The sequence below is a fragment of the Saccopteryx bilineata genome, chromosome 5 (genome assembly GCF_036850765.1).
Source record: "Saccopteryx bilineata isolate mSacBil1 chromosome 5, mSacBil1_pri_phased_curated, whole genome shotgun sequence".
Taxonomy (NCBI): Eukaryota; Metazoa; Chordata; class Mammalia; order Chiroptera; family Emballonuridae; genus Saccopteryx; species Saccopteryx bilineata.
In genome coordinates, this window is record NC_089494.1 from 207,437,393 (window position 1) to 207,462,320 (window position 24,928).

A 24,928-nucleotide genomic window follows, 5' to 3' on the forward strand; every position below is an offset into this window, starting at 1 on the left:
TTCAACAGTTGATGGATATTTGGGTTGCTTTTACTTTTTGGCTATTATGAATAATGTTGCTGTGAACATTTGTGTACAAGTTTTTTGTATGGACATTGAATATGTACCTTGAAATGCAGTTCTCTGGGGCATATACATAGGAGTGGGATTTGGGGGTCATATGGTAATTTTGTGCTTGGCCGTTCCTCACTCTATTTCCTCATTCTGGTTCGGTCTCAGGTAGCATGTAGGCCCAGTTAGGACTGTTTCATGAAGGTTAAATTTGTTAGTTCCTACATCTGTGTCTCTGGAGAAACAGAATCAATGGGAAGTATATACCAAGTCTACATCTATCTATCTTGGGAGGTTTTTATGAAGGCGTTGGCTTATGCAGTTGTGGGGGCTGGCAAGTGGTAAGTCTGAAATCCATAGGACAGGTTGGCAGGCTGGAAACTCAGGTCAGTATTCTCTGTTGCAGTATTGAAAGTTCCTTTCTTCTCCAGGAAACCTCAGATTTTGTTTATAAGTCTTCAACTGATTGCAAGAGCCCACCTGCTTTATCTACAGTACTCTCCTTTACCTAAAGTCAACTGATTGTAAATGTTAATCACATCCACAAGATACAGTAACATCTAGGCTAGTGTTTAACCAAACAACTGGGCACCATAGCTCATCCAAGTTGACTCACAGAATTAACCATCACATTACTTTAAATGATCATATTCACTTATTTTCAGAAAAATGGGACTAATGATGGAGACTATGTTTTTCTAACTGGAGAAGACAATTACCTTAACTTTTCAAAGATTGTGGAATGGAATGGAAAAACGTAAGTCTAGTGATTCATCACTGTCATTATTTTTCAATTTTCATTTAAACTGAATGTCTATTTATATATTATTTTTTAAAAGTTTTTAATACTGTCATTTTGGGTGAAAATCTATAAATATGCAAAATAGAATTCTTATTTTATAAAGAGATTAATGAAATTATATGTACATAACACAGCATTATATAGCACAGGACAGCAAATCCTGGAGGGAAGGGGGGAAGGCATTGAGGGGGAGGAGGCATGGCGGGGGGCCAAGGGGGAGTAAGGTGATATATTCAGTGGGACACTTGAATCTATGTAAACACAAATTAAAATCATAAATAAAATAATAAATAAATAAAAGTGGGGATAATGCACTTGACTAATTGAATGCTAATGGCTGTGGCTGTGCCGTGGCTATAGCCACGAGTGGCAAACGAGTGAATGACACTCTCCCACTTGGTGGTCACTGCGTGACGTGCCGCTGCAGCACCGATGCTTTTCAAGCCATTGCTTGTTTTGGAGGATGGAAGAGGTTCTCTTTTTAATTTAATTTAGTGATTGTGGATGATGTGTGTTATTTTTTCAAAAGATGAAATACATTTGAGTGGCCTTAGCCAGGTAGATCAGTTGGTTAGAGCATCATCCCAATTCTCCAAGGTTGCGGCTTTGATCTCAAATTAGGGCACATACAAGAATCAATGGAATAGCAAATAAGTGGGACAACAAATCGATGTTTCTCTCTCTCTCTCTCTCTCTCTCTCTCAAGTCAATCAATAAGTAAACTTTTTAAAATACATTTGATTTCAGGATGATAGTATTTCAAAAATATTTTTATTTTAGTTTTTATAACAAATTACTTCCAAAAAGGAGCTGAGGTAGCTTTAAATAAAGCTACCTATAAAACAAGATAATTTTTTAGAGGTAGAGAAATTAGAAACCTTTGAGAGAAAATGAGGCTCATTCTTCAGGGACTGAGTGAGGTTAGAGGAGTTCTGTTCTTGAACATTATTAAGTTTACGTCTAAGCTTCCCAGAAATAAAGGCAAAAAAAAAAAAAAAGCTGGCGTGGAATATAAGGAAACTCTCTGTGCTACCTTCACAACTTCTCTGTAAATATCAAACTTTTTAAATAAAAAATTTATTTAAATGTTAAAAAGCACATACATAAACATATTTATAAGCACTAGCACACACACACAAATATACTGCTCACAAAAATTAGGGGATGTTTCAGAATGAATATGAAGTAATAAAAAAAAGAAGCATTTGATTTTTTTTTGTTCTTAAACAGGAACATCAGAAAAGCAGACAAGTCAAAGAAAGTTGTTTGATTATGCAAATGAGATGCAAAACCAACTTTTATTTCATTGGTGAAAATGCACTATACAAAAGGCTGAAAGTACTGGAGTATCTGCACATTCCTTGATCCCCTAATTTTTGTGAGCAGTATATAAGATCCCTGAAAGAAACTGGCAAGAGTGTTACTTCTCCAGGGGAAACTAGATGACCTGTACTGGGCTGGGAGGGAAATATACTCAAAAACAGGATGTAGCTGGATTTTGTTTTAAACCCATTCTGTTGCCTGACCAGGTGGTGGTATAGAGGATAGAGCGTTGGCCTGAGATGCTGAGGACCCAGGTTTGAAATCCCGAAGTCAAGCACAGGCTTATCTGGCTTGAGCAAGGGGTCACTAGCTTGGCTGGACACCCCCCCCCAATCAAGGCACATATGAGAAAGCAATCAAAGAACAACTAAGGTGCCGCAACTATGAGTTGATGCTTCTCATCTCTATCCCTTCCTGTCTATCTGTCCCATCTCTCTTGTCTCTCTCTCTAAAAAAAAAAACACAAACAAAACCTATTCTGTTTTTTCCCAGTCATTTAATAGGAGAGTTTAATCCTTTTATATACGTGTTATAATTACTGATACATTTATGGTATAATTATATATTATTTTAACATATTTGGATTTATTTTCTCTTTTGTTTATGTCTATTCTATCGGTAGATTTTTTTTTTTTTTTTTTTTTTTTACAGAGGCAGAGATAGACAGGGACAGACAGACAGGAACGGAGAGAGATGAGAAGCATCAATCATCAGTTTCTCATTGCGCATTGCAACTTCTTAGTTGTTCATTGATTGCTTTCTCACATGTGCCTTGACCGTGGGCCTTCAGCAGACCGAGTAACCCCCTGCTGGAGCCAGCGACCTTGGGTCCAAGCTGGTGAACTCTTTGCTCAAGCCAGATGAGCCTGCGCTCAAGCTGGCGACCTCGGGGTCTCGAACCTGGGTTCTTCCGCATCCCAGTCCGACACTCTATCCACTGCGCCACCACCTGGTCAGGCTCTATCGGTAGATTTTTATGATTCATATTTAACAATGTTTTTCTAACAAAATCTAAAGCTATCTCTTGTCTCTCTTCTTCCGAATAGGACAATAACATTACTCATTTCTTAACATACACAGTTATTCTTGTCTACAACTTGTTTCACCTTCTTAGGAAGCCAAATATAAGTATAAAAAGTTTATTTTTTATGATAAATACTTGATAAATGCCATCATATTTTATTAATTGTTTTTCTTTCTCAAGCCTTCCCCCTGAGTTTAGTTTTCTTACCGGAAATTATCCATTTGGACAATGGCTCTAAACCAGAGGCAGTTTTGTGCCCTCAGGGGAAACTTAGTGACATCTGGAGACATTTTTGGTTGTCATAACTGAGAGATGCTGCCAGCATCTACTGGGTAGAAACCTGGAATGTTCCTAAACATCCTATGGTGTGCAAGAGAGTCTACCCATGAAGAACCATCAGATTAAATGTTAATAGGTCTAGAAACCCTGAATCAATAGTTCCTTCAGTAAGGATCTGTGGGTGGTAACCTTTCTTAGACTTTGCATATTTTAAAATGTCTAAATTTCACTCTCAGTTTTGAGTGACTTTAGTTAGATATAGAATTCTAGGTTGGCAGTTCAGAATTATGAAGATATTACTCCATTGATGTTTATTGTCTTTTTTCTTGGCCTTTGCAGCTTTACTTCCCCATATCCAGATTTGAATTTATTTGTATTTATCCCATTTGGCCTTTGGGACATACTTTCAACCCAAGGCATTGTATCTTTTTTAAATTTTAAAAAACTTTCAGCCTGACCAGGCAGTGGTGCAGTGGATAGAGCGTCGGACTGGGACGCAGAGGACCCAGGTTTGAGACCCTGAGGTCGCCGGCTTGAACACGGGCTCACCAGCTTGAGCACGGGGTCACTGGCTTGAGAGTGGGATCATAGACATGACCCCATGGTCGCTGGCTTGAGCCCAAAGGTTGCTGGCTTGAAGCTCAAGGTTGCTGGCTTGAGCCCAAGGTTGCTGGCTTGATTGAGCAAGGGGTCACTTGCTCAACTATAGCCCCCCAGTCAAAGCACATATGAGAAAGCAATCAATGAACAAGCAATCAATAAACAACTAAGATGCCGCAACAAAGAATTGATGCTTCTCATCTCTCTCTCTTTTTGTCTGTCCCTATCTGTCCCTCTCTCTGAGTCTCTCTGTCTCTGTCCAAAAAAAAACCAAAAAACAACTTTCAGAAATTATGCCTTAACTTATTGCTTCTCTGTATTTGCTCTATTTTCACCACCACAACCTCCTCAAAGAAAAAAACTATTAAACATCTTTTTGGATCTTCTCTATCTATTGTCTGTGTTTTAATCCTTTCATTTAATATTTTTCTCAGCTTATATTAGTATAAATTTTTTAGAATATTTTCCAATTAACTAATTTTTTCTCCAATTATATACAGTTGAGAATTTTAAGTTTTTCTTTCAGAAACTATTTTTATTTCCATGATATCTAATTTTTCTTTTTTATGGCTCTCTCTACCCTTATTTTATTCTTTTTATTTTAAAAATAATTTATCATTTATTTCTAAAGATGTTATTCTTTCATTCTTTTATTTATCTCTTTAAGGGTACTACATAACATATATATTTATTAAAGGTATTAGCCAAATTGTTCAATTGTTTTCTTCTATAGTGAATTCATCTTCTCTTTGTTGATTTTGTTACATGTCTCTTAGTATAAGTTTCTTTCATTTAAAAAAAAAAAATAATGTTGATTTGCATCATTAGTTGGGAAACTCACTAGCTCATGTGTGCTTTTAGTGAGTATGAAGTCAATTCAAATTAAGCTTTCTTGACACCCGAGAGAAGACCCCCATTAATTTTGTAACAGAGAACTCTTAGGAGGGGAGACAGAGTTAATGCTCTGTCATGAATATTAAAGAGTTGAACCTATTTATCCAAGCTTGTCTGTCAGGCTATTATAAATGCTAAATTGGATCACTGTTTTAAGTACATGGATGTTTCTAAACTTCTATGTACAATACCATTTTTAAAAGTTTTTATTTTGAAATTAAATTTAATGGGGTGACATTGCTTAATAAGAGTACATAGGTTTCAGGTGAACATCTCTATACCATTTGAAATGTTGATTGTGTGGTATGCTACAGTACCCTTTTTCAAGGAAGGAAAAAGGGATTTTTGGCTATTGCTTTTATCAAAATTGACTCAGGGGTCAAAAGCCTATATTTCCCACCTTGATTCAAACCCTAACCAATATCACCTTGTGCATATGAATGAGGTTCTATGGGTAGCCAGCTCCTAGTTAATTCTTTAAAAGGCCTGATCATTTGAAAAAAGAAATCTAAAATAAAATTTGATCCTCTTGACTCGTTCTTGTGCTTATCCATTACAGGTCACTTGGCTGGTGGACAACAGAGAAGTGCAATATGATTAATGGGACAGACGGTGACACTTTTCACCCACTAATAACCAAAGATGAAGTCCTTTATGTCTTTCCATCTGATTTTTGCCGGTAAGGGCTTTAAAAATATCTTTGACTGCAAGACTACCAAAAGTGTGAGGAATATATGTAGCTACACTTATTAGGCATGGATATTCCTGTTCAATCAGTGATAAATGAGGACGGCATATTGAGAGACAGTATAGAGTAGTGGTTTACAGCATGGCCTTCAAAGCCTGACTGCACTGGTTTGAATACCAGCTCTACCAATTACAGCTGTGTGACCTTAGGAATGTTATTTAACCACTCTGTGCCTCACTTTACTCATTTGTAAAATAAGAATAAAAATACTATATAGTTGCATACCTTGAGAGTTGTTATGAGGATAAACAAATTATTGTTAGTAAAACACTTAGCCCAGGGCCTGTCACACAGTAAATAAAATTAAGTGTTGGCAGTTAGTTAATATGATGTACTCCATCAAGCATGAAATTGGACCTGGTATTTTTCCAGTCAACCATTCTGCTGGTCTAGACCTCTCATTTCTTTCCGTGTGAGTCTCCATCCTACATGTCAACTTGTTAATTTTACATATTTTTATCTTGGCCTTGTTTGAATATTACCACAGTTGCTACCTCCTCAACATCTATTACAAGCCGCCTCCTACTTGATTACACCGCGAGTGGGCGGGGCTCCTTTCACGCCTCCTCTGGCGTCTTCCCTTTTCCTTCAGGCTCTAAGCTTCCGGCGCTGTTGTACCTGGAAACTTGCTATAACTTACTGGCTCAGGCCAGACTGTGCGTACCAGAGCCCACACTGACTTTTTGTCTTTACTTCCTAACAGGTCACTGTATATTACCTTTAGTGATTTTCAGAGTGTACAGGGACTGCCCGCCTTTCGGTTCAAGGTGCCTGTAGAAATACTAGCCAATACGTCAGACAATGCCGGCTTCTGTATCCCGAGGGGAAACTGCCTGGGCTCAGGCGTCCTGAATGTCAGCATCTGCAAGAACGGTAAGCGATGATGTGATTCTGAGTGTCTGCAATGCAGGACCTGTGTTCTTCAACAAAGAACATTGTCAGCCCAACAGAAAGAACATTTCAAGAACAATGTTTCATAACATGGCTATACAACGGTAAAAAAAAAAAAAAATTTACTGGCTTTTCTGTGATGGTTTTTATTGCTAGAATGCCATGTTGTGTATTTTTGTGGGCCGTACTTTAGAAGTCTTAATAGTAATAATAGCTTATATTTATTAGAACTTACTAGTACCAGTCAATTATTTTTGTTTGGTTTTGTTTTTGTGTTTCAATTTTGAGAATACGTTTATTAAAGCTGGGGACAGTGAAACAGGGGAGGGCATAGGATAGAAGAAGCAACAGGAGGGAGGCTAGGCAGTGTTCTGCTCTGTTTCTCTAGAACTATTAAAGCAAAGAAGTGAGCCAGGGTGGGGCTGCTTTGGCTGAGAAGTAAGTCACAGTGACAGGAGTGAGTCAAAGTGGGGTTACTGTTGGCTCACTGAAAAGTCAGAGAAAAGGGGGCATTGGAGACAGGTTCAGGGGATTAGCCTGGGGCCAGCTGCCACTGCCCACTGCTCCCCTGGTTGCAAGTCTCCTGGACCCTTAGAGTTTAGGAAATGTAAGCCTGAGAGAGAAGAAAGGTGTGAGTATGCTCAGGGCAGGGAGAGCACCACCAGGCACTGTTTTAAGTGCTTTACTTATTTATGTGGTTAATGCATGTGAAGCTTTAACTGATTTTCAGGTTCAAAACGATTGGTTCGAGTGCATCGGTTCCAGGTGCTGAGGATGGTTCTATGTAGTCTCCTCCTCAGGTGCTAAAAATAGCTCAGTTGCGAGCATGGCCCCAGATGGGAAGAGCATTGGTCCAAGACAGGAGTTGCCGTGTGGATCCCAGTCAAAACATATGCAGGAGCCTGTCTCTCTATCTTCCCTCCTCTCACTTGGAAAAGAAGGAAAAATAAAAACAATCATATGTTGCATAATTATTCACAACACCATTTACTTAGAGAGATACCTAATGGCCTCTTTTTGTAAATGTGAAACCCAGGGATCAGAGAGGGAACATGGTTTTTATCAAATCTTTATCTCTCAGCAAGTCCTGGTTGGAATTAAGGTCTTATATTCAGACTGTGATTCTTCTTAGGCTACAATTCCCCTTTACAGTTTCTCTTGAGAAACACTGTAACCCCTTTCTCCTAAATAAAGTTGTCCTTTTCTTCTGAATAAAGTTAATGTGCTAACTTTTGCCCTCCTAACTGGTTTGAAAATCTCCTTTTGAGATAAGTCTGAGGTCAGCAGGATCCTCCCTGTCTTTGTCTGATGGGGCAGTGCCTCCCCAACCTGGCCGTGCAGGATTAACTGGAGAAGCATTAAAAAATATCTGTCCCAGGGCCCAATTACGAGGGCCCCAGATTCTGTATTTTAAACATGAGCTCCAGGTGATTCTCATGAAGATGATGCCTGGGCATTTGGGAAGGACTGTGCCAGGGGACACAGCACCCCTTCCTACTGTCCTACCGGGAGAATGGTCCTGACGTAGTGCCCTGCCCACTGAGCCCCTGTGCCCCCAGCTCCAGGCATAAATGTGGGTGTATTTCTGTTTTGTTTATATTCTGCTACCTCAAGAAATTGGTGTCAGCACCAACGGGAAGATTCTACTGAGCAACAGCCAAACCTCTAGCTACAGTTTTTTCCCTCTTGCCTCTTGTGTATTACCGAATGCAGACTGAAATGTTCACTCTCCAGGATTATCCTCAAGTGTTTTGAATGTGCCAGGGTCACATTTGGATAGTGGGATGAGTGAGTGTTCTAGAGTCAGGGAGATGTGGGTTTGAGTCCTATTCTATTTGTTAGCCAATTGGCACAGTTGATTAAAAAGGGTTCTAAGGCCCTGGCTGGTTGGCTCAGTGATAGAGCGTCGGCTGGCGTGCAGGAGTCCCGGGTTCGATTCCCAGCCAGGGCACACAGGAGAAGCGCCCATCTGCTTCTCCACCCTTTCCCCTCTCCTTCCTTTCTGTCTCTCTCTTCCCCTCCAGCAGTCAAGGTTCCATTGGAGCAAAGTTGGCCCGGGCACTGGGGATGGCTCTATGGCCTCTGCCTCAGGCACTAGAATGGCTCTGGATGCAACAGAGCAATGCCCCAGATAGGCAGAGCATCACCCCCTGATGGGCATGCCGGGTAGATCCCGGTCAGGAGCATGCGGGAGTCTGTCTGACTGCCTCCCCGTTTCCGACTTCAGAAAAATACAAAAATAAATAAATAAATAAATAAATAAAACAAAAAAAAATAAAAAGGGTTCTAGACATCAGTTTTCTCATCCATAAAAGTGGGGGGTATTATATTTCTATAACTTCCTTGGACACTTGTGAGACGGTTAGCAGTAATGGATATAAGACACTCAAGACAGTGTCTGGCCCTTATTAAACCCTCAATAAAGATTTAAAAATACATTTTAAACGTGACTGTAGGTTACAAAGAAGGAAAGGATGGCTTTGTGAAACTGTTTAGGTGTAAAGAGCAAAACACCTGCATGTGTGACAGGCGATATGGGTGTTGAGCCAGGGGGCTGGTGGGTGTGGAAGCAAATGAAATTACTTACCAATAAGCTAATTTCTTCAAAAAAATATATTTCCCTGGCAATGAATATTGAGTCCCTCTCTCCTCCTCAATAGAAAAATCTAGCATAGGTTTTCTTTAATAACTTGTTTCCCTATTTGTCTCTTAAAATGAATAGAAAAGGCAAAAATAAAACAGAACAACTACAAAAACCCAGGGTCTTCATGTGGGCGGGCCTTACTCTGGTCAGAGGCCGGCAGAGGTCAGGACCAGGCACAGTCTTAAAAAATTCTGCATCGACAGATGCAGGAGAGCAAAGCCTGTCTTAGATAAACTAAAAACAGAAAAGCAAGCAAAAGAAAGAGAGAGAGAGGGAGGGAAGGGAAGAGGGAGGGAGAGAGAAAGAGAGAGAGAGACAGAGAGAAAGGCTATTTACTAGTAGAGAACTGTAGGTGAAACAACTGCTTTAAGTGCTTTGAGCTAAAACATCTTTTACTGAGTTAGAAGTCTGCCTCTGTCACCTGAGAGCTGGATGTCCCTGGCTAAATTTTGTCACTTCTCTGAACCACACTGTCCTCAAATGCAAAATGAGGATAATAGTTCTTTGCTGGGAACATTTATTAAAATAGTGTGTATAAAGCATTTACTTTATAGGTTGAATAAATGCTTATTGAAGAATAAACAGTTTAGCTAGGACTTCAGTATGTACTGTGGAATAACATAATGAGATGTCAGGAGATGAAGTGTAAATCCTGAACGAGGAGGTGTAGAATGGAATTTCAGCCTGCCCTCTCCACCCCAGTTTACTTATTATAGCTTTTTCTTGTGAACCAGGCTTGCAGTTTACATTTCTCTTAGACTTTTCAGAACGACATCATTCATTTCTGTTTTCCTTAAAATGCAGGTGCACCTATCATTTTATCTTTCCCACACTTCTACCAAGCAGATGAGAAGTTTGTTTCTGCCATAGGAGGCATGCACCCAAATCAGGAGTATCATGAGACGTTTGTGGACATTAATCCTGTAAGTACACCCTCTGTCTGGTAAAAGACCATACACTTCATTCTGTCCATCTGGTTTAGTCCTTAGCTCTCTTTAAATCCACTGCCTTCCTTTCGTATACAGTCAAATATAGGAAACTGAGCTCCATGCAATGTAATGCACAGCCTCCTAGTCTCTCATTCGGAAGGCTGAATCCTGTGGATCTAATATACGGAAACACCAGCAAACCTGCTTCGACAAAAAAGCAACAGTGAAACTTAAATCATTGAAAACAACTGAGATTAGATCCAGGTAACCTGGTCAGTCTTCTGTCACCAGCCCTGGAGCTGAACATACAGACATTTCTCCCCTGGAGGAATGGGTTAGCAAGATTGAAGACCTTCCTCTGTTTACTGCCAGAAATGTTTTGGTTAAAATTTAAGTATATATATTAGTTTTAGTCACTTTTTTTTTTTAGTTAGTTAGAGGAGGGGAGGCAGAGACAGACTCCCGCATGCACCCCAACCGGGATCCACCCGGCAAGCCCACTAGGGGATGATGCTCTGCCCATCTGGGGCCCTTGCATGGTTGCAACCGAAGCCATTTTTTAGCACCTGAGGTGGAGGCCATGGAGCCATCTCAGGGCCAACTCGCTCTAATTGAGCCATGTCTGCAGGAGGAGAGGAGAAGAGAGAGAGAGAGAAAAGCAAAAGGAGGTGCGGTGTAGAAGCAGATAGGAGCTTCTCCTGTGTGCCCTGACCAGGAGTTGAACCCAGGACATCTACACACTGGGCCGACGCTCTACCACTGAGCCAACCAGCCAGGGCAGTTTTAGTCACTTTTGGCAGACCACTTTCTGTAGGTACTTTTGAGAGTTTATTACGTATTACTCATTTAAAAGCCACCAGGTATACATACCCTTTAATCCTATATTCATAGAAGAGAAAAACGAAAACCATGTTAAAAGGATAGGTATCATTTTACAATATGACAGCCTCTTACTGTAGAAACTGAAGCAAAGGTTATATACCTTCATTCTTTGGCTTTTAAAGACATGGCACAATAAGATAGAAGCAAAAGTATTATTTTAGCACCATAGTGTAGGGGAACTTCACTCTTAGCAACACTCAGTGATTTGTATCTGAGAAATCAGTGGTCTTGATGTGGTTTTCTTCCTTTTCTCTCTTAACCACCAGTAAGTTCCTTTTCATCAGCCAGACTGTTAGCAGGTGCTGTTTACCAAGGGCTGGGCACAGTCCCATAACCTTAGATGACAGCTGCAGCTGTTCCTCCTGGGTGGGCCGTGACCACACCTGGGCATTATTCTGTGGCAGTGACAGCCATTCCCCTGACAGGGATCTGTTAGATCTCCCTTCTGCCAGGGTCCTCTAGGGCTTTGCTATTCAAAGTGACAGCATTCTCAGAGCTAGTTAGAAATGCCCAGTCTTAGGCCCCAGCTCAGACCCACTGAATCAGCACCTGAATTTTAACAAGAACACACATGCATATTCAAGTTTGAGGAACGTTGGTCTACCAGCACCTAAAAATAATCCATATCTGTCATTTTGTTCCGGGGTCAGTGTTTCCCTGGTCCCTTGCCTATTAAACATGGTAGGGGTTACCCTGTTGGTCAGAACTACACAGAAATGGTGCTCTGTTGAAATAAAACTGTGTTTTTTTATTTTAATAATGTTTTCTTTCCATTTCTCTGATTTGCAGTTGACCGGAGTCATCCTAAGAGGAGCCAAGAGGTTCCAAATCAACGTTTATGTTGAAAAAATAGATGGCTTTATGTAAGTTCTGTTTCTTTCTACACAGGCAAAGGGTAGTTTTCCTGCATGGACTTCCCAGCGGGATTGATGTCGGGAGGGACACAGCCGCTTCTGAGTCCACTCACCCCGCCCCTCAGGGGTCAGGCATGACCGGCATTTTCTCAGGCTGCCTTGGTCCTGGAATTTACTTATTTTATTTAAACCAAATGCATACAGAGTGGTTCCTATGGATCAGGCGTTGTTCTAAGTACCTTACAGATATTAACTCATTTATTCCTCATAATAACCCTGTATTATCCCATTTCACAGTCGAGGAAAATGAGGCTCAGAGAAGTTAACTGGCTACCACCCAGCTACAGCTAGGAAGGCTGCAGAGCTGGCTCTTACCCACTCCACTCAGCATGTCCCTCGCCATAACGCTGGCTGTCCCTTCCTTTCCCACTGCTACCACCCAGGGCCGGCCACAAGCTCCACTTGGATAGTTAAAAACGGACTCTGAAAAAAAAAAAAGGACTCTGAGTCCACCCTGTCCTCCCCACACTCCATCTAAAAAACACTGCTTAATTAAGATTCCCAATTAACTCAAACTTTTCTATGGGGATTTTTTGGCTATGAGAAAATGCTTATGATTTAATATTAAATGGAAAAAAAACTATATACAGAGCTATACATAATATACATCTGTCTGTTCTTTCTATTATCCATCCATCTATCTATAAAACTTGGTTCCCCCTTTGAATTTGCCAGATTAACCCCACAATCATGGATCTTTCTAGAAGGCAAATGTGGGTTGCACAGCTGCATTTTTCACCCATGTGTGTATTCTGAGGCATTATAATTTAGTTGTTATGGTGTACTGCTTTAGAATCAAAATGGAATTACAGTACCACCCTGGCTCTACCATTGACTCTGGTGCTCCTGGACAATTTACTCTGAGCCATAATTTCCTCTCTTAAACCTGGGCGAGTAATATCTACTGTTCAGGACTACTGTGAGAATTAAATCAGCTATGTCGCCAAAACACCTGTGCAGCTGGTGCCTGGTGAATCCTCAGGAAGTGATTGCTCTAGTCGAGGCTCTTGTGAAGGTGATACCTAGTAGCCTGGTCACACAACATGCTGAGGACATGGTGAATCTTCAGTAGGTGATTGCTCTAGTCGAGGCTCTTGTGAAGGTGATACCTAGTAGCCTGGTCACACAACATGCTGAGGACTGCCAGCACTGTGTTGCCAGCTGTAGCCTCCCCTCTGATTCTTGGGAAGATTCTAATCATTTTGATGAATTTGCTTTCAGTATTTTGTTTGTTTGTTTTTTAACTTTACTTACTGATTTGAGAGAGAGAGAGAGAGAGAGAGAGAGAGAAACATAGATTGTTGCTCCAGTTACTGATGCATTCATTGGTTGATTCTTGTATGTGCCCTGACCTGGGAATCAAACCCACAGCCTTGGCCCATCAGGTTGATGTTCTAACGAACTGAGCTACCTGGCCAGGACCAGCATTTTGTTTTGATAAAAACAGTTTACATAAATGTGCTACATTTGGAATTGCTGCACTGACTGATTAGACTCTAACTTCTGATTGATGTGTGTTTGCAAAGATAACGAAGAAATCTCTTTAAATTCTGAGTAATTTAGCCTGACCAGATAGTGGCACAGTGGATAGAGAGTCGGACTGGGACATAGAGGACCCAGGTTCGAAATCCCAAGGTCACTGGCTTGAGTGTGGGATCATAGACATGACCCCATGGTTGCTGGCTTGAAGCTCAAGGTCATTGGCTTGAGCAAGGGGTCACTCACTCAACTTGGAGCCCCCAAGTCAAGGCACATATGAGAAAGCAATCAATGAACAACTAAGGTACCACAATGAAGAATTGATTCTTCTCATCTCTCTCCCTTCCTGTCTGTCTGTCCCTATCTGTCCCTCTCTCTGTCTCTCTGTCTCTGTCAAAAAAAAAATTCTGGGTAATTTAATGAAATATGTGTGTGTTTCTCCAGACCAGTGTGCCATTACAATGAGAATGTCTTTAAAATGATCTCATCTTTTGTCTTTGTAGTGAAACAGGAAACATTAGAACCATGGTTTTCCCAGTGATGCATGTGAATGAGGTGAGTCCTGGTATGTTTTACTTGTGGAAGCTTGGCAGTCTTCCATTATGATGTCTACTATTGTAATTATATATCATTTCAGATGTGAGCAGTGGGGGGAAAGGTGATTTTTAAAAACCTGTTTGTCCTCAGGAAATGTTTTTTTGTTTTTATTTATTTATTTACTTATTGCATTTACATAAATTCTAGTGTCTCCCTGAATGCATCCCCCTTCCCCCATACTCCCCTCAACAGCTCCTTCCCCCCTTCCCTTCAGGTTTAATTCCATTTCTCAGTTCACATTGTTCCTTGAATTCCTCAAATGAGTGAGGTCATATGATATTTTTCTTTCTCTGCCTGGCTTATTTCATTTAACATAATAGTTTCCGGGTTCATCCATGTTGTTGCAAAAGGTAATATTTCCTTCTTTTTCATAGCCCCATAGTATTCTATTGTATATATGTACCACTGCTTTTTAATCCACTCATCCATTGACGGACACTTGGGCTGTTTCCAGATCTTCACTATTGTGAACAATGCTGCCATAAACATGGGGATGTAATTCTTTTTTTTTTGAGTCAGTGATACGGTGTTCTTGGGATATATTCCTGTAAGTGGGATGGCTGGGTCGAAAGGCAGTTCCATTTTTAATTTTTTGAGGAATCTCCATACTGTTTTCCACAGTGACTGCACCAGTCTGCATTCCCACCAGCAGTGCAGGAGGCTAAAGACAGTATGAACAGAATAAAAAGACAAACCACACAATGGGAGAACATATTTGACAATACATCTGCTAAGGGGTTAATAACCAAAATTTATAAAGAACTTGTAAAACTCAACACCAGGAAGACAAACAATCCAATCAAAAAATGGGCAAAAGAAATGAATAGACACTTCTCCAAAGAGGACATACAGATGGCCAATAGACAGATAAAATGTTCAACATCACTAATCATTAGAGAAATGCAAATTAAAACCACAATGAGATACCACCTCACACCAGTCAGAAAGGTGCTCATTAACAAAACAACACATGATAGGTGCTGGCAAGGATGTAGAGAAAATGTTTATGTGTTTACATGAAGCCACTTATGTCTGTGATTTGAAAATGACAGAAAGAGATTTCCCTTCTCGAGAACATTATTTGGGTAAAACTCCCTTCTAGGAAGGTGATTGTGTAAGGAACAAAATGCAGAGATCAATGAAGCAATGTCAGACCTGAGGAAACAATAAACAACCAACATGCAGATAGATAGATGGCCAATCAAACCTTTCTTTGTCTCCTCCTTTGAAACCCAACCAGTTTGTAAAATGTCATAGGCTTGCTGTTCATCAGTTGAGAAGGATGGAAAGAGTAAAATTAAAATGATTGACAACATTAATAAATGCTTTGTGTGAGGCAGTTAAAGAAACGGTTAAATAAAAAGTGGGATGCGCCCACTAATTTCGGCTGCACATGGCGGCCTCCGCCTTCAGCAAGGCATAGAGTTTTCCTGCTTTCTGGTAAATACTCTTATTGTGAACTGTAGGAAACAGATCCTATCTTAGTTCAAACAAAAGGATTTTCCCTAAAGAAATATTTCTTTCACAGTATACCCACAGAAATATTGTCTCTAAATGTTAGGTATGAATTGAAGTTTTGTTAATAAAAGCATATTCTGAAAGCTCAGAAAGTACTCACTTTAAAACTCCTGTGATCAATTGTTTTCTGAGTCACACTTGCTGTAGTTCTTTCTCCTTGGTTTCCCTTCTCTTCTCCTAGTTTCGAGAGGAAAATTGTATGGGTAATAAATCCAGTTGGCTGGCTTTTGTTTTTAACAGCATTTAAAATTTTTTTTATTATTTTTCTCTTCCCCCAAAATACTTGTTCTTTGTAGAAAACTTAGTAACAGATGAGCAAGAAAAGGAAAAAAATTGAAATCACTTTTCACAAACCCTGATCAGACATATTGTATTTAACTTGCTTTATTTTCCTCACCAGTGTATTATAAAAGTTTTTCCAAGAATAATTTTGTGAAAACTTAATGGTTTACATTTTGTTAAACTAATATGTGCTTTTTGTAGAACCCTTGGGAAACAAAAAAAAATTTATTTATTTTTTTTATAAAGTGTAGCACTGGTAAGCCCGTCCCTCACAGAAAATTGCTGTTGACATCTGCTTGTGTTGCATCGGTATTATTTTGATTTTGATGTTACATAATTGAGACCATACTGTAGTTAGAGTTTTATATCCTTTTTGAAAAATTTTTGAAAGGAGGGGAGATAGACTCCTGCATGCACCCTGACGGGGGTCCACCCAGCAACCCCCATCTGTGGCCAATGCTTGAATCAACCCAGCTATCCTCAGCACCTGAGACCAATGCTCGAACCAATAGAGCCACTGGCTGTGGGAGGGGAAGAGAGAGACGGGGTGAGGAAGGGGAAGAGAAGCAGATGGTCTCTTCTCATGAGTGCCCTGACCGGGGAGCAACTGGGAAGCACCAAGCCAATGCTCTTTCTCTTTTAAATTTAGCATTACTTTGGTAGTCACATTTATAAGCTTTAAAGGATTTATGATTACAGTGCTAAGACAAGGCTTTTATTATTTCAGGCAATATTTATCATATTGTAGGTCCTATATATAGTCGGTCCTGGGTTGTCATTGTTATTATTTGTGAAGATGAGCGCGAAAGTAGGGCTTTTTGTAAATGAGGAATGGCTCTGCTCTGACAGCATATGTTTATAGTTGCGACATATCTGAAGTCCCCTCCACTTGTGCTCTGGTTTTTTTGTTAAAGACTTGGTTGAGCCTGACCTGTGGTGGCGCAGTGGATAAAGCGTCAACCTGGAATGCTGAGGTCACTGGTTTGAAATCCTGGGCTTGCCCAGTCAAGGCACATATGGGAAGCAACTACTATGAGTTAATGGTTTCCACTTATACCCCATATTTCTCTCTCTCTCTAAAAGAAAAAAAAAAGACCAGGTTGAATTCAGGGAGACCTGGAAATGACCTTGGAGGCTGCTCTCCCCTTCGTTTTTTCTAGAGGAGGAGATGCTGACCCTGACAGGCCTTGGCCAGTTACTGCAAAAACCAGCTCTAGACCCCCTGGCTCAGTGCAAACCTAACCCAAATTAAGTTCAAAGTCCCATTTGTTGCAAATAAACTTTCTAGAATTAAGCTTTTTGGATACCTCACCAATAACAGTTTACGGTGATAATACCTTTGCTCTGCATACAGAAAGTGTTCTTCTAAAACATTTCCTTAGAATACCCTCTAGAATTCTGGTTAGACTCAAGACTTCCTCTGAACACTTTCTGTTGAGACCTCTGGTTCTGATTAGTGTAGCTCTAACCAGGAGAGAAGATATACTTTCCCTACACCATTGTTGGTGTATTTCATTCATTCATTTAATCTCCTGACATTAGTTGAGCACCCACTGTGTGCAGCAGGGGTCTCCAAACTTTTTACACAGGGGGCAGTTCACTGTCCCTCAGACCATTGGAGGGCTGCCAAATACAGTGGTCCTCTCACTGACCACCAATGAAAGAGGTGCCCCTTCCAGAAGTGCAGTGGGGGCTGGATAAATGGCCTCAGGGGGCCGCATTGCGGCCCACAGGCCGTAGTTTGGGGACGCCTGGTGTGCAGGGTTCTATACCCATTGTTGAGGTGACCTCACAGTCACAAGAAGACCAGCAGGTGAACACAGTTACAATGCAAAGTGTAAAGATAGTGATGGTGGATCTTAAAGAGTTAGCTGGAGGCCCTGGCTGGTTAGCTTAGTGGTAGAGTGTTGGCCCAGTGTGTGGAAGTCCTGGGTTCGAGTCCTGGTCAGGGAACACAGGAGTAGCACCATCTGCTTCTCCACCCTTCCCTCTCTCCTTTCACTCTTATCTCTTTCTTCCCCTCCCGTAGCCAAGGCTCCATTGGAGCAAAATTGGCCCGGGCGCTGAGTATGGCTCCATGACCTCTGCTTCAGATGCTAGAATGGCTCTGGTTGCAATGGAGCAACAGCCCAGATGGGCAGAGCATTGCCCCCTGGTGGGCATGATGGGTGAATCCCAGTTGGGCTCTTGCGGGAGTCTGTCTCTCTGCCTCCCTGCTTCTCACTTCAGGAAAAAAAAAAAAGTGAGCTGTAAATGCAAATAAATAAATAAATAAAATAAAAAGGGCCCTTTAACCAGGACTTAGGTGGCCATAAAAAACTTCTAGAAGGAAGTTATGCTGAGCTGGATTTTAAAGGATGAATTGGAGTTGTCTGAAACAAAACAAAAGATGATTATTTCAGTATTTTTAAATACTTTTTACTCTCCTCCTTCCAACCTATTCTGGGATAAAATATATCTGCAAGAGAAAAGGGAAGATGTTCATGAATAAGTGCCCCCTCTGGTTACTTTGATTTGTCAGTGGATTTCAGAATCTCTGGTTTGCTGACAGGAGGACATACCCAAATTATATTTAATGATTGGAAGGAAAGATAATAGCACAAAAAAAATTACACCCTGGATATTTAGTAATCAAGGCCACACTGTTTTCTTGCTTTCCTAGAGTGTCCTAATTGATAAAGAGACTGCAAGTCGACTAAAGTCTGTGATTAACACAACTTTGATTGTCACCAACATACCCTACATCGTCATGGCGCTGGGTGTGTTCTTTGGGCTGATCTTCACCTGGCTCGCGTGCCGAGGACAGGGATCCATGGATGAGGTGAGCAGCGGCTCGGGGAACTGCTTTCTTGCTGGATAACTCTGCCTGAGAAATTCAACTGGGCTTCCTCGAAGGGCTGTCAGCTTGGTCATTAGGGTGGATTCTGAAGTTTGATGCTGGGCACAGTAATTTCATGGTTATATTACTGCTGGACAAAATGAGAAGCAAGGAGGGGTAATGGAATGGTACGGTCCAGTGTTTGGGGCTCTCGTGGTAGGAATGAAGTCCCTGGGAATAAGCTTTATGTCTTTGAAAATAACCTGAAAGAAAGGGAAGAATATTTAACAGCTAAGCAGCTGGCATTTGGTGTCAGACTGCCTAGGTTCAAATCCCAGTACTGCCACTTAATAGCTGTGTGACCCTCAGTTTTACCATTTATAAAATGGGATAATACTCAACCCTCCCTTAGGAGTTTTTTTGTGAGATTTTGTGATATGGTCAACATAAAGCACTTGGTCCAGTGTTAGCATTTAATAAGAACTCAATAAACATTAGTTATATAATAAAACAGCTCCAAGATTATAGGGCAAGGCTAGCAGGACCTGCTGGAAAAAAATTCTGTGATATAATATTAAAGATACCTACCATTGAGCCGTCATTGCCTCATAAATGATTAGCACAGGGGTTGTCATTACTTTACTGGAGGGAGGGGAACAACCCCAAATGCATGGGATAAGCAGAGTTATACAGGCCTCCTCAGTGACAAGCAGGCCAACCTAGGGGTCTAAATACCTTCAGTGAACCTTTTAGGGGCCTTTTTTAAATTCTCAGCAGCTTTCTTGTTTGCAACAAAGGCTGTTTATTTTTTCTCCCAGCTGCCTCAACTAATTGTCTGAGGTACATGCGAGGGAGGAAATGAAATAGGTTGAAACCATGAAAATAACATGAGTCCAGACTTCGCCATCTTCCACATTCCTGTATCACATTACAGTGAATTAGGTGTGAGACAACTATTTTTCCATTTTTCTTTTAATTTTATTTTTCAATTGTAGTTCACATTAAAGTTATTTTGTATTCATTTTAGATGTATTGCATAGTGGTTAGACCATCATATATACTTTACAAGGCATCCCCCCAATCTCGCCAGTACCCACCTGGCAGCACACATAGTTTTCACAATATTATTAACTTATATTCCGTATGCTGTTCTTTAAATCCCCATATTTTGCCATTTCTGTCTCTGTGGATGTCGCTTCCAGTTTGACTCCTGGTTTGACATCGTACAGTCACTGAGATTTTCCTAAGCACAGATGGAAGCTCATGTAAATGTGAGCACTGCCCCTGCAGTTAGTCATCCGCACGTATTCAACAAGCAAGCAGTTATTGAAACCCACCTCCGAGATGTTGTTCTCTGGTGGGTTTCAAACCAGGAAGGAAACAAATTCAGCCAGGCGTGGTAAGGGTCATAGTCTGGGTCCACATAGGGAAGGGGACTGCTCTGGGATCCCGGGTAGCGTGGTCAGAGCAGGCCTCGAGAGAGAGTTAGGGCGGAATGTTAAAGGAAGAGCAAGAAGCAGCAGGTGCAGAGAAGAGAGGTGAGTGGGCTGAGCACCTCCCAGCCAGCCTGACCTCCTACCCCTTCCTCCACCACCCCCTGCCCCAACTTTCCACATAGAAGTTTCTGGCATGAACACCTAACTTCTGGGTCCTCTCTGTTCTGAGTCACAGGGAACTGCAGATGAAAGAGCGCCCCTCATACGAACCTAACCACGGCCTGAGCTTGGTGAAGGAACCGCTTTGGGCTGCCCTGACCTGGACCAGACGGACACGGGGAGCCGTCCGCACCCTCACATGCTGGCTGCCTGTTGTGAGAGGAAGGGAAGAGCCCGAGCCGGCAGGCGATGAGAGCATTCCAGCCGGACCTTAAAGAGCAGGCTGACCTGTCGGCCGTCAGGCTTTAGCAATTCCTGTGGTCCCTGACAACGTGTTTTGTTTTTCATGTGTCTAGCAAGTATTTAATAAACTCTTGTATAGTAATTTTTGTGTTGTTGGGTACTGGTCGCTCCAGAATTTTGTGCCCACTGTTGTGGTTATAATGTCTCTGCATCTCGTGTTAATGCTACTTGGTCTAACCTTATTCTGTACATTTTATTCACCAAACTTTGTGTTCAGAACACATAGATACCATTTTTTGGTTGTATTCCTCCATTCATGTCATCCCAAAACCAGAAGTAATTAAGTTCAGAACCCAGGCTAAAAATGGTAGCCTCATTCAGGACATCATTCAAATGCATCTAATTTCCTTTTTAAAAAAGTTATATATTGCATTTCATGCTAATTGTCAGTTCATGATTCCCCCCAGGAAAGTGATTCGATCTTCTGACTACTTTCATACGGGATAGAAATCAGGTGGGGAGGGCTTGGTGGAGCAAGGCACTATCAGTTGGCAGCAGTAAGCACCGGAGGATTCTTTACTTGGCACTTTTGTGAATTGAAAGAATGCATACATAGTGTTGGTGAGGACAGCGCCGGTATTTCATAGAGAGTAGAACTAAATGCTAATTCTGAGATTCGTGGATGGTTTGTTATTTTTTTAGTTAAAATGATCTTGATGTGGAAAGGTACTCCTGGGAGAATATAATAAAAAACTGATCCCTCCTCCCAATCGCCCTTGCCAAAAATGATATACTGTATTAATTACAGTGTCATTGAGTGATTATTTGTAAAATTATTTACGAGTATAAGAAATCCATGTATCCAGAGCCTAAGTTGCACATAAATTTGAGGAAGTTAGAGACATTTTTTTCTGGCTCAGGCTTTTTGGTAACTTTGAAATTGTTTTTATAAATTGTTCTTTCCTCAGATTCGATTCCTTTTGATGCTGTGCGGCCACTGTCACTCACCGAATAGAGAAAAATGTGCCCTACGCTTCCTGTGACAATCGTCTCCTGACAGAGTGACAGTGCTGTAAACACTGCACAGAGAGTGCTTTAATGGTCCCTTGGGACCAGAGCAGCGTCCCCGTTCTTGAGAAGACCTCTTTGTTGTCAGTGTAACCTACATCAGAGGAGTGGGAACTGTCATATGTCACAGAATTCAAGCATAAGGGAAAAAATTTTTTTTATTTTCATAGTTCAGTATTCATTTTTAATTAAGAAACCTATACAATTATCTGGCAACGTGCATATAAAGTATCTTAACTCAATAATTCTATAGTGTGTTTTATTTAAAACTGTATTTCAGTGTAAACAGATGAAGAAGAAAAAAAAAGCCATGGGTTTCACCAACATAGCTCCTCATCCCCGAAAGGGAGTGATAAATTGCTTTAGTCTATTTTGCCCCAATTTTCTCTCTCTCTACAATATGTAATATATTTTCTCTTCTTAAGGGCCAATTCATTAAAATCTCAACATCTCTCTGAATTAAGATAGAACCTATAGTTACCCCAAATCAATGAAATGTGGAAAAACTAAGTTAAAAGTAATTTGTCTTCAATAATGCCACATATCTAGACTTTTTTGAATTTATCAATATTTAACTGGATAATTGGAACACCTTAGTCTTTTATGCACCCACTTGTCCACACTTAGTAAAACTGAGAAACCATTGCAAACTCACTGGTTTATCCTATTAACAAAATATAATATAATCATTTGTGAGGAGGCAATTTTTAAATACTATAAATGATAAGTTAATGATATATATATATATCTTTAGACTGAATCCCACACAAACGGAGACCAAAAACAATATAAAATTTCCATAGGATTTTTAAAATTGATTTTAGAGTGAAAGGAAGGGGGAGAGAAGAAAAGAAGGACAGAAACATCAATCTGGGCTCCGTATCATTCTTAATAATTACTTGGCTTAAAATCACATTTGATATTTTCCTTCTGAGAAGTCTGTAGCAAACTCATCAACTGCAGGCAAGATTATAGATTGGTTAAGAAGACTGAATGTACTACCTATTTGGTTTTCAATTGATAAGAACAAACTATTTCTCATACTCACTGTCTTGGAGCCATTTTCCCGGAAGGGCCCCCAAAGTTTTTGTGATTGTCATAATCACAGAACACCTGTGTCCTGTACTGTGCCACTCAACTTAGGGAGAAACGGAACAGAGAAGGGTTACTTCACTTCTCTCGAGGAAAACTGGGAGTTGAACAAAGGACAAGAAGTTCGCTTGGCCACTTTTAGCTCCAGGCTTTACCCCTAGGCTTTATTCCTTCACTTCTAAAAAGGTCACTAAGGAATGGTCAAGTGGAGCGAGTATTATACGACTTACCCCTATTGGGGTTTTTACTTAAGGAGGCTAATTTTCTATTTACATTGCTTGAAATGTGAGTTCTGTAAAAGGTGACCTTCATGCTTGGCCCTCTGGGCATTATTACTGGAGTTAATTGCTTGTGGCTATTAAAGAGGATACTGACCTGAATGCTCTTAATGTAGCCTGTATAGTTGGTTCATTTCATGTGATCCTTGATATGTTTATTTCTACCCTTAATGCAATGAAGTATTTCACTAATAAAAAACCGTTTACATGAAATTGCACTGGAAATTGTATGTTATGTCGTCAGATGTCCAGTTGTCTATGGAATTTTATTTGAAAGATGCTCCCTGCCCTCTTTTCTGACGCAGGCCTAAGTCACACTCTGTGGGCCACCTCTGATTGCAGCTCAACTGTGGTAGTTAGAGGCAGCCAGACAAGTCCCGCTTCAGGCAGGTCCCGTGCTGTGCTTTACTACCTCCAGGCTTTCTCCAGCAGCCGAAGCCCCTCAGGAGCTTGGGGAGTTAATACCCCAGGGACACGCTCAACCAGAGGGGGCAAGAGCAAGGTGGTAACTATTCCAATCCTCAGCGGGACAGCGCTCAGGCCATTCCTCAGGGCTCCTTCATTAGAACTGCGAGGGTAGGAACTGCTCCGTTACCATTTCTTCGTTCCCTGGCTCACTGTCCTCGCCCCTCACGCTGCTTCCTCCCAAATAATCTACCTGCACTAACCTTCTCATTCAGGCCTGCTTCCAGGTAAACGCAAACTAAAATGCAGGCAGGTCCTCCCAGAAGGGCTCAGTAGGATCAGAGAGCTATTGGACAGGTACTGGACTTTTGTTTCTGGGAATAGTTGCGCTAAAGTGACTAGTCCAAATTTTATATTACTTTTAAAACCTTTTCCTTGCCAATACTATTGCATCTTATTTCTGAAATTAGAGCGAATCCAGGTCAGTCATAAAATATTTAGCTCAGTGATACAAATGTCCTTCATTATAGATTAACGACACTTGATCCTTAGCATATGTGCTTCCTAGGAATCCCAGATCTGATTTTAGCAGGTTTATGTTATAAGGGAAGTTTCTGTACTTATTTCTGCTTATTCAAAGGTATATAGAGAAACCTGTAGTGGCACAGTGGGTAAAGTGTTAACCTGGAATGCTGAGGTTGCTGGTTCAAAACCCTGGGCTTGCCTGGTCAAGGCACATATGGGAGTTGATGCTTCCTGCTCCTTCCCACTTCTCTCTCTCTCTCTCTCTCTCTCTCTCCTCTCTAAACTGAATAAAAATAAAATCTTTAAAAAAATTTTAAAAAGAGAAATCTGGAACACACCAACCATAATTATTTCAAAACAAGGAGTACAAAATTCCAGAAAATATATTTAAAAGAATACTAATAAGGGGTGACATGTACTGCCAAGTCTTACAACATATACCCATGAACAGTAATCAAAAACATGCTATAGGATGAGTGGTATAGATTACAAAGCCCAGAAATATGGAAACACATGTAACACAAGATAGAGGTCCCATTTCCTTGGGAGATTGGAGGTTCTAGCAGGGGAGCGCAGCTACTCGTACACCCTTGACTGAAGAACAGTCCTCTCGGTCAGGGACGGTAGTCCTCTTCAACCCAGTGTGCAGCTTTGGGAGGGACACATATAGAGCAGTGAGGGAGGAAGGGGATACCCACTTAGCCAGCCAGATCAGTCGAATCAACCCTTGCAGTCAATGGGGTGACAGATGTCACAGACAGATCGCCTTCACATCCCCATTTCCAACAATAACTATAGTTTTCCTTTTATTCAACTAATATATATATTTGTATTTTTCCAAAGTTAGAAGCAGGGAAGCAGTCAGCGAGACTCCCGCATGCAACTCTACCAGGATCCACCTGGCATGCCCACTAGGGGGTGATGCTCTACCCATCTGGGGCATTGCTCCGTTGTGGCCGGAGACATTCTAGTGCCTGAGGTGGAGGCCATGGAGCCGTCCTTAGTGCCAGGGGAAAACTTTGTTCCAATGAAGCCTTGGCTGCGGGA

The 24,928-nt window shown here is 41.0% G+C and overlaps 1 protein-coding gene across 2 annotated transcripts in view; it reads left to right on the forward strand.

Annotated features, from left to right (window-relative positions):
* The window catches only part of SCARB2 (scavenger receptor class B member 2), a 66,592-nt gene extending 43,428 nt beyond the window's left edge, over positions 1 to 23,164 (forward strand). Inside the window, exons 5-12 of one of the 2 annotated variants that reach the window (XM_066279177.1) lie at positions 717 to 808; positions 5,533 to 5,652; positions 6,425 to 6,594; positions 10,061 to 10,179; positions 11,857 to 11,930; positions 13,964 to 14,015; positions 18,520 to 18,678; positions 20,341 to 23,164. In XM_066279177.1, the coding sequence (XP_066135274.1) occupies positions 717 to 808; positions 5,533 to 5,652; positions 6,425 to 6,594; positions 10,061 to 10,179; positions 11,857 to 11,930; positions 13,964 to 14,015; positions 18,520 to 18,678; positions 20,341 to 20,385 (831 nt within the window). In that variant the 3' untranslated portion in view covers positions 20,386 to 23,164. The remainder of the gene's footprint in view (positions 1 to 716; positions 809 to 5,532; positions 5,653 to 6,424; positions 6,595 to 10,060; positions 10,180 to 11,856; positions 11,931 to 13,963; positions 14,016 to 18,519; positions 18,679 to 20,340) is intronic. The other variant, XM_066279178.1, reaches the window with a different exon arrangement.
* Positions 23,165 to 24,928: the final 1,764 nt, after the last annotated feature.